Source organism: Montipora foliosa, chromosome 12 (assembly GCF_036669935.1).
Source record: "Montipora foliosa isolate CH-2021 chromosome 12, ASM3666993v2, whole genome shotgun sequence".
NCBI lineage: Eukaryota > Metazoa > Cnidaria > Anthozoa > Scleractinia > Acroporidae > Montipora > Montipora foliosa.
Genome location: NC_090880.1, coordinates 24,301,097 through 24,311,096, shown reverse-complemented (window position 1 = coordinate 24,311,096; position 10,000 = coordinate 24,301,097). Strand labels below are relative to the sequence as shown.

Genomic DNA, 10,000 nt, shown 5'->3' with positions numbered 1-10,000 from the left:
AAAAATCTTGTGCAATATTCTCGGCCAATCAGAGGCCCACTAATTGATTTTTGTTGTCCGCGATTTCCCGCGCTTAGCAAGGGCTGCGTGTGACTGCGTTGTGATCAGTTTATTGAATTTTCTTTGCTTTGATTGGCTGAAGTAGTTACTTTGTGTTTGACTTATTGAAACTCAGTTTTTGATTTGATTTCTTAAAGATCAGGGTTTCCGTTTTGTAGGGAACGCAGCTGCAGAAAGACTTGAAGAAAGATGAAATTGATATTACCAACAAACAGAAGCTATTGAAAAAAGGCAAACAAGACTATACAACTTTACAGAAACAGCTCAAGACGCAACTGAAAAGTCTACAGGTTGGGTAACACTGGAAAAGACGTCTTTTTCTCTTCACAGGAATTAAATATACCCAAATATTTAACAACCAAATTACGCCTCACCTCCAAGAGTTTTCGCAATTAGCTTTCATTTGTTATTGTAGTGGCACGGGGAAATTTTTAGAGGATTCAGCATTCTTTTCACGATTTCCTTTGCGTCTGTCTTATTTTTGTTCAGGAAAGTATTGAGAAACTGGAGAAAGAGAGAGAAAGGAAAAGAGACCTAATTGAAGACAAAGCGGTGAGGAAAAGTAGTTTTTTGGAAATGCTTCTTTTGAATAGTTCCAGGCAAGAGAGTTTGAGGTAAGAAAACGGATCTCCATGCCCCATCGTAGTTTTTTAAAATCTATTTTTAATTTCGCAAAGCTATTTTAAGTTCTCGTTCCCAATGCCGCGCATATTTAAATTTACATTACGTCATTAACAACTGGCCAATCAGGTGCCTATCTGCGTAGCTAAAATTAGATTTTAAAAAACTATCATTGGAAGAGATCCATGTATGTGGGATCCGCTCTCTTAGCTCTTCCTCTTTCGTTCCAGTTATTCTTTAACCTCTACTCAGAGGTCGTCTTCGAGAGGAAATGACTTGAGTTAATGCTGTTCGGGATGTAGCTGAGCAACTTCCGGTTTGCAATTACACGGGGCCTACATAGAGCGGTTTTCAATTGAGTGTTCAAAGTAATTAGCGAATTGCTTTGGTTTTGCATTATTTCACTCAGTGATTGGTTCAAAGTTCTCGCGCCACTTTTTACCAATCAAAAGTGAAACCAAAACCTATGGTGGCTCGCGCGTTCACATTTTCCCGCGCTTTGTGTCGGCTACGTGTAATTACTTCGAGTTTTGATTGGTTTAATGGATTGTCTCCGTCCTTTTTGATTGGCCAAAGTAATTTCTTTGGTTTTGGTTTTACGAAACTCGCTCTACCATAGGAGAGATTCGGATTCGCATCTGCCAATGACGGCAAACGACTGGATGGTGCTTTTCTTAATAAAATGAAAATCCTCTCAAATCCAGCTAATTTCACTTTTTAGTACTTCCTCGATAACTGTGGCTACAAATCATGTGAAATTATGCAGGTTTCATTGAGCTCGGGTAAGGAGCAAACTTCGGCCCGCATCCACCGTTTACGGATAACGTGATGCTTAATTTCCCTTCTACCACTGCTTTAAAATCCTATACCCTTCAGTGTCGTTTACACACATTTGTGTGAGAGAAACTTATTCACATAAATACGAAACGATCGGTTGCGATTATTTTTTGTTTCTGCGTTCTCTCATAGCCAATCTTTAAGGATATGGAAGATCAATTTAAAGAGCGGAGTCAGGAATTTGAGACGACAAAAAAGAATATAGTGGGTAAGTCTAAGAACTGGAACTTTCTACTGATGGTATAAGTTATTGGAAAGTTAATAAAAATGGTGAACTTAAGTGGTCGCCTTGTTCAAGCCGAGAGGGCGTTGTATAATAAAGAATACGAAAATATAGAGTTGAATCGACAATTTACCTCTGTTTCGGAAAGGAGGATTCAATCATTAATACTTGTCACTGCTTGTTACTGCTTCAATTACAAAGGTACGGTACATTTTTCAGTGAAAGTCCGTGATTTAAAGTGCCAAAGACGGCTACAGGTTCTTATGGTCTATGGCTTTAAATAGTTCGCTGAGGTTACATATCCCTTAAAACGTTAACATTTATTCGACATTCCCTTTTTCTGGCCAGCTGGTATCGCAAATCAAAATGCTCGCTTGAACTACGCTCATTCAATTTGACCAATTGCATGGGGAGAATTGGTCCAAGCTAAATTGTGACGTCACTTCGGGCACTGATCTCCAAAAACAACTGAATCGAGCAACCAATTTTCTCACCCTGCCAAGACTGAACCCCAAAGTGCATTTATTGGAAACGCTTTCTTGCTAAAGCTTCATAGAGACAGTGAAGCGGTTATACATGGCTGTAAAAGCGTAGCCTCCTTTGATATTATGCGGAAAAACTTTGAAAAGTGGTTTCACAACAATTGCCACAGTGCTTTCTGCTCGCTTTGAGGTCTTACGGTGGGGTCTCAAGGTGATCCCAACAAGATGGCCTTCGCGTCATTGTGCAATTCAAGCAATATATGCTTAATCCAGTCTTTTTTGGAGGGCATCAGTGGACGAATCGAACAAGTCAGGTTTCAAGTTCACTTGCACTACTTTCTACAGTCTTCACTCCTTTTAGGATGCCAATTATTATTTTTCCGGGAAGCCATTTCGTACTTGATGTTACGTCACAACCCAACTTGAAACCAGAGTTCTCTTTGGCCCTAGGGACTCGGTCAACTCTAAAGACCGTGGCTCACGATGAAAGTCTTAGCCGCAATGGGCCCTTTGCAGGATAGTGACCACATGGTACAAAAACCGCCATACTGGAACGCAAATTGCGCACTGGGACATCTAAAACAAAGCTAGTTAATCTAAATTTTCTTTGTTTTAGATGTCCCAGTAGGCAATTTGCGTTCCAGTGTGGCAGTTTTTGTACCATGTGATCACAATCCTGTAAAGGGCCCATTTCAAGACAAAATTGTATGGGGTGCCAAAAAAGTGCTTGCACAGCTGTCCTCCTTTTATGTACAAGAAAAAACCAGAACTGAAAAACGCTCCCCTCGCAGACTACTGAACTCGCTGGTTGAAATTCGGTTTACCCGTGATTCGTTTTTGTGGCAGTGCACCACTGCACAGTATGTAGCCGGGTTGTAAGGGTGTAAGAGCGTAGTGCCAATTGGCTCGCAGCGCGTGCATAAGACACGAAAATAACCAGGTCTGTTGGAAGCGTGCTTGAGTTTCAACAAAATAAGCCCCAAAATCGGCAAAAATCTTTGACGCTGATGAGTAACAAGGCAGCTGCTGTTTCCAAAACGATGGAATTACCTGGTGATAAATAACCTCGTCTAAGAGAGTAAATTTTTGACTTCGCAGAAACAATGGTCAACCTTAGTAGTTGGCCGATTGTGATCTTTGTTTTGAATTCGCACATTTCTTGTCAAACTTTATAACACTTGAAAGAAAAAAAAAACAAACTAACAAAAACAAAAAGCAGGTATCTTGCCATCATTTTGACACGGATGTATTACTTGTTTCGCGAGTAAACACGCAAGGTAACTTGATCACGGCGCCCGCTGAATTCGATGTCACTTTCGATTTTGCGACTTACTTGTGCAGCCAAAAGTACAATAGCAAAATTGAACGTAGCAAAAATCTCCCAAAATGTTTTTCGCTGATGGTACCTTTTTGTGTTCGCGGCTCAAAATTTGTTGTTTTCATGTCGCAAATTTTGTTGCTGATGTCAAAATATTTTATTCTCGATAGACCGTCCTGAAAAATTCCTTTTGTTCTTCCCAAAAACTGTGTATCAATATTTATTTACTTTTTCATCAATATTTGTTTTGCATGAAGCAGGCTAACAAATCTGTACCTTGCCTTTTTTGAGCGTTTAAATAGAATTTTCGGTCCTATGTTTCTGTTACGTGGAATATCTTTGAGGTCACCCATCCAGATACTAACCCCGACGGTTAGAGCTTAACTTCAATGAACGTTTGTATGAAGATGCTGCCAGACGCTCAGAGTGCACGCTTAAACTTGTGGTGGAAAAGATGTTGTGAGGGAACTTAAAAATGATCAATATGTCAGCCTCGAAGCCAATGTTTCTCGATTCCCTTTTATGTTCTTCAGTCTTTCTGGGTTTATAATGATACACGGTACCAAAACAATTTCTTGTACTATTAGAGCTACATATGAGGCAAAGACAACTTGAATCTCCTGGAAGACAAAACGCAGCTCAGTTGACAATATGGAATAAAGCGCTGTGTTACTGCACTACCACACGTACGCGATGCGTGCCTATTTGTAATCATTGTTTTGCATGTTTTTGTAGGCGTCGATTTTACAACTAATAAGGAAACAATAATCTTGTCACCCAACCAAAACAACTTGTGTGCACTGAAGGAAAGATACTGTTCATCTTGCAGATCTGAAAAATAAGAAGGCAAGTTTGGAGACATCTGTCCAGCGTGCCCAGAGGGACGTGGAAAAGTTAGCCGAGCCACAGGTTGAAAAAAACAGTTATTTCTAGTTGTTACAGTTCACATTAACAGGTTGTGGAAAAAGTGATCACATTCAAGTTTGCTGCGTTATAACTTGCGGCACTGTAACTATCCCTTAATTAAAGGCTAAAGGTTAGAAGGGTCGAGCCCAAGCTCAACTAGTTCGAGAAGCGAAATTTTGGTGTAGTTCGCCCTGACGAAGGGCTAAAGTCAGCTTAGAAATCTTTCTTAGGGTTGTTTATTTACCTTTGGTTAGACCCGGTTGCACCGGAAGTTGCGTGAAAGGCGAGTTGAGGCTTTGGGGCAGCTAAAGAGCCAATCGGAGGAGGTTAAAAAGATTGAAATGTCGATCTTTTCTTCCGGTCAGCGGCTTGGTGCGGTGCTCAAGGAAAACCGGAGGTAAGACTTCTTCTAACCCGTTTAAGTTTGAACTTGGACATCATGTGTTTAATTGCGGTATTTTCTCCAAAGGAGCATTTTAAATGATTAATGCTATGAGAGGTAGCCGCTGCCAGTAAAACTCCGTTTGTGAATTATGGTTCATCGTTGCTTCTATTTTATGACGATTTGGACGACTTTCTCTATGGTGGATAGATAAGTGAGGAAACTGGTGACGAAGTTAGTGCTGTCATTTACCCCAGACTTTCACTTGCGCCTACCTCTATTAACACCGGTTTTCCACGCAATGATCATTCCTCTGTAGCAACACAAGGTTTACTTTTGCTATCAAATCGTTGAGAACGGGCGACCAAAAGTTGTGCTTGTGTTTACCTCAGTCATAAAGCTATGTGGAGGGCTGAATATCACTGCAACCGTGTAAGAGCATAATTTAACATTCTCGTTTTCTTTTTCATGTTGGGACAAGGTTCAAACAGGTAGGTGAGCATTTCGGTGGTTATCATTCTTTTTTGAACATGAAAAAGTTCGTGAGAGTCAGTGTAGCCTCGAAAAGGACTAAAAAAAATATGATATCAGCTGGATTGACATGATCGGATAGAGATGATCTCGCTTACCCCACTTGTAACCTCCTGATAAACGTTGCGAATTATTATTCATTCCTTTGTCTAAAAATAGCTGATCAGGTCATTGGATGTGCGTCGACGGTAGATGGACTAATGATCCACACTTGTTATTAAAGAGGAGCGTTCCTGTTAACCCGTTTCTGTGTTAAAAACGCTGTGGAAGCAACATAATTTTTTGTCGTTTTTTTTTTCGCAGGCCATTAAGCAACTAGAAGAGGAGATTGAAATCACACAAAAGACAATGATTGCAAACACTGGAACAAAAGACTTGCTGGATAAACAGCTATTGGATTTTAGGGGTAATTCGTCGTCTTGTTTTCAATTCAATTCTCAATCCTCTTGTTTTATGACTTGGTAAAAGAACTGCCGATAATAAGATTATTTTTTTGTTGGTGCTCGAGCCACCAGAGTTCCGATAACCTAGCAGTCTGGTTGGTTCCAGCAATTGACGAAATTAGTGGAGGGATTTGGCATCGTTTTGCGTGAAACGGGAAACAGCAGGCTGTTGCTTGTCAAAAAAGCATGAAAATAGCCCATTTCCGAGTTGCTGTTTGCCTCAGTTGCAAAGCGAGTCCTGGTGCACAACCATTCAAATGGAAACGAGTTGCGTATTCTCGGTTTTCACATGACGTCACGACCGCCATGTTGGTGCCCCTAAACAAAGAAAAGGCGGCCATGTTGGTGCCCCGACCAAATCCTCCGGGAATTGAACTCTATTATTATGCAAACGCTTCCTTTTGTTTTCGTTGAAAAACATGCCTGTTGATCACGTGAGTGAAAACCAACAATTCTTATGCAAATCAAACTCATTTCCCTTACAATAGTTGAGCACCAAGACTCACTTCGAAACCGAGGCAAACAGCAACTCGGAAATGGCCCATTCTCTTATTCAAAAATTTGGTTTTATCAACGGAGTTGATAATGTAAATTGGCCACCGTACAGAGATTCTAAAAGCTGACGTTTCGAGCGTTAGCCCTTCGTCAGAGCGAATCGAGGGATTATGGGTTACGTGTAGTTTTTATAGTAGAGTAGGAGCTACGCTATTGGTGGTAACATGGCAACGTGAAAAACAGGAATATATTAGTTAAATGAAACGTGGCTATCCTGTCTCTGTGGTCAAAGCGGGCCATCATCGCGCCCAACAGTTTGATCGTCAGTCATCACTACAAACGTCACAAAAAGATAAGAATGACAGAATTCCATTCACCCTCACTTTCCATCCTCATAATCACGCAGTCAAAAGCATCATTCTTAGTAATTTTAAATTACTCCAAAATGATCCCGAGACTGGTAGAATCTTTTCGCAATCTCCACTTATTTCATTCAAACGCGACAAAAACGTAGGCAACTTTTTAGTTAGAAGCGCGCTCAAAACTAACGAGCAACCCGGCACTTTCAAATGCGCCCGCTCACGATGCAAAACTTGTCCTTTCATTGTCAACACTAGCAAGATATCGGGACCTAAGCGATCTGTTAAGATCACCGATCGTTTCACATGTACCTCCGCAAATGTCATTTATTGCATAACCTGTACGTTATGCAATAAATTATACATCGGTGAGACAGGTAGACGACTAGGTGACCGATTCCGCGAACACCTTCGCGATGTTGAGAAGAATGACAGGGATGCATCTAAGCCAGTCGCTCGCCATTTTAATCTGCCTAACCACTCCAAAAACCACATGGCTATCTGCGGCCTTTCCCTACATCTAGGTACGACGGAAAGCCGCAAGAATCTGGAACAAAAATTCATCTTTCAAATCGGCACCCTTAATCCTCACGGTATTAACGAACGCTTTTCATTTAACTAATATATTCCTGTTTTTCACGTTGCCATGTTACCACCAATAGCGTAGCTCCTACTCTACTATAAAAACTACACGTAACCCATAATCCCTCGATTCGCTCTGACGAAGGGCTAACGCTCGAAACGTCAGCTTTTAGAATCTCTGTACGCGGTGGCCAATTTACATTATCAACTCCGTTGATAAAACCAAATTTTTGTATACTACTTCCCCACCGACGCAGCATCACAGTTTCTTTAGAAACTACCCCTTCATTCTCTTATTCGACTAGCTTTTTTAGAATGACAATTGATGGTTTTCATCTGACGTCATGACGGCCATGTTGGATGGCAAGAACAATAACCTGTGTCTCCTCTGGGAACTAAACTTGATTATTATGCAAATTCTGCGAAAATAAATTGTATTGTATTGCCATCCAACATGGCCGCCGTGTCACGTGGGTGCAAGCCATTATTCAAGATGGAGGCGCCCGGGAAATTTAAAAACAAAAATAGGCGATCCTAAAACTTATTTATTTCGGCTACATACGCTTTCTTTCAAATTTAGTTTGAACAAATTTGACTTTAATGTTATTTCTGGTGATTTGAAGTCATTGGAAACGAGGTTCCCTTCAAGTTTCTTTGCAGGGCACAATTCAAACCTTGCGGTTGGTATTTAATCGTGGCTTTATGTCAGTGAACAACAACGGCCTGATGTCCAGATCAGGGGCTTTCATAGTTGATGACCCGGGCCACATTTCCAAGATAAGCCAAATTATTGACTGGACTTAATCTTGTAGGAACGCTACATGAAAACTGGAGAGAAGACTTTCTCCTTGATAAAGTAAGTCGGTTGTTTTTCTTGGTTAGCTCCCCGCACACTTGAAGTTCTAAAGTAGGAAGCAGGGTCGAAAAACAAACAGATTGACAGTAGGCAATCATTGTTAGTCACTTAAGGCCGTCATAACACAAGCTTCGCCTCTAAAGGATGAAAACACGGGCGACCAATTCAATGTTGGTTTTTACTTTACCAATGATGGACGGAGCGCGCTATAGTTTGTGTCCATATATCCGTGACTCGGCTAATTTCCCTTTTACTTATGGCCGTTTCAAGCTTTTTTAAGAAACACTTTCAAGCAGTCCACATATGGTGGAGAGGACAGCCAGACCAAAACACTGGGCTAACCCTGGCGTTCTATGAGAGATTAGTGCGTCTGTTCTTTACAACCTCGTTCCCAGGAAGGAAGAGAGAGGACCGTGGGAACGAGGTTGTGTTCTTTAATGACCCACATGACAAGGCTCGCGTGGGAGCTTAAACACGCGCGTTTTTAAGACGCGGACGGCAATCCACAGATCACTTCCGGTTGCCCTCCGCGTCTCAAAAAACGCGCGTGCTTAAACTCCCTATTCCATATCCGAGAACACATGGAAGTCCAACTGTTTGCAGATCGAATAACAAAGGAAGCTTTTTCTCCTCAGTTGCATTGAGAACTTGAACGGTTTGTCCGGCGCGTATTCGAACCCTCGATCAGTTGTCCGATTCTCCACCAAATTTAGCCAACGGGTTGGCGATTACGGGGGAAAAGTCGTAAACTATCCCTGGGGTTCACACGAACATAGTCTGTCCAGGTTTCAGTAGCATAAAGGGACTGACATTGTTGGTGCTCCCTCGTGAACGGGATGCCAACCATCGCAGGTCGGCGATTACTAAAAGAATCGCTTTGTCGAAACACTCAACCAAATTCCCTTGTTATTGTAGTTTTGATTGGTGTCGTGAGACCAACTGAAAGAGTCGCAAACAGGAGTTCATTTCCTTCTTATTTACAGATTTACGCTGAGCGAGATTTGAAGATGCTTGATGATATCGAGAGACTTCAGGAGGAAACGAGTGTTAGAGAAGAAAGGTAAGACAAGCCGGTGCGTTGCAAATTTGTATGTCAATTAAGCATGATAATTAAGCGTCACAAAGTTTCCCCTCACCTTTTCCGTTAGCTCTGCTTTGTCGAGTTGTTCACACAATATACAAAAATTTTGGTTTTATCAACGGAGTTGATAACGTAAATTGGCCACCGTACAGAGATTCTAAAAGCTGACGTTTTGAGCGTTAGCCCTTCGTCAGACGAAGCGTTAGCCCTTCCACACCGACGCAGCACCACAGTTTCTTTAGAAACTACCCCCTTCATTCATTTGTTGTTCACACAATAGTTCGCGTTTAACCGGATTAACTACCTTGGAAACCAATGTGGTTTGATCTCATATAACTCTGGATTGGCGCTAACCCTACATTGACCCAGGCCTCTTTCCGCCCTGATTGACCTGTTTAATCCCGGTCTTACAGGCGAGGTTACTTAACCAGTATGACCTATTAATGTGTTTTTAGAATCGATGAAATCCACCAACAGCTCGAGGAAGAACTGTCTGTGCTGGCTCAGTTTATAGATGGTGTGGCCAACCTTAGACCGAAAGGTACTCTTGTCTTTCTAGTAAACGAACGTTCTGTCATTTTATTTGTTACATGTAGTTTATGGCTTGGCCGGAAGACGGACGAAACGCGTTCGCGCGCGCGCGCGCGGAGGATTGCCCTCCGTTCAAAGCAAATGGTCTTTGGTCAAATTTGCTCTGAGAAGAACCTAATGAGACATCTTTTTTGTTTTCTTCCAACAAGTTTACGGCGATAGCGTAACGTGAAAAAAAAGTCGACACTATATGATTCAAGTACTTATTTTCTTTTAGATACTGGCCAGTCCGA

At 41.6% G+C, this 10,000-nt stretch overlaps 1 protein-coding gene across 3 annotated transcripts in view; it reads left to right on the top strand.

Annotated features, from left to right (window-relative positions):
* The window catches only part of LOC137980029 (coiled-coil domain-containing protein 175-like), a 35,337-nt gene that overhangs the window by 23,011 nt on the left and 2,326 nt on the right, over positions 1 to 10,000 (top strand). Inside the window, exons 18-28 of one of the 3 annotated variants that reach the window (XM_068827352.1) lie at positions 219 to 350; positions 550 to 612; positions 1,651 to 1,726; positions 4,371 to 4,450; positions 4,702 to 4,844; positions 5,311 to 5,320; positions 5,664 to 5,766; positions 8,052 to 8,095; positions 9,079 to 9,155; positions 9,632 to 9,717; positions 9,985 to 10,000. The exon at positions 9,985 to 10,000 is cut by the window's right edge and continues 14 nt beyond it. In XM_068827352.1, coding sequence (XP_068683453.1) covers positions 219 to 350; positions 550 to 612; positions 1,651 to 1,726; positions 4,371 to 4,450; positions 4,702 to 4,844; positions 5,311 to 5,320; positions 5,664 to 5,766; positions 8,052 to 8,095; positions 9,079 to 9,155; positions 9,632 to 9,717; positions 9,985 to 10,000 — 830 coding nt within the window. Of the gene's footprint in view, positions 1 to 218; positions 351 to 549; positions 613 to 1,650; positions 1,727 to 4,370; positions 4,451 to 4,701; positions 4,845 to 5,310; positions 5,325 to 5,663; positions 5,767 to 8,051; positions 8,096 to 9,078; positions 9,156 to 9,631; positions 9,718 to 9,984 lie in introns of those variants that run through there. The other 2 variants (XM_068827353.1, XR_011118427.1) reach the window with 2 other exon arrangements.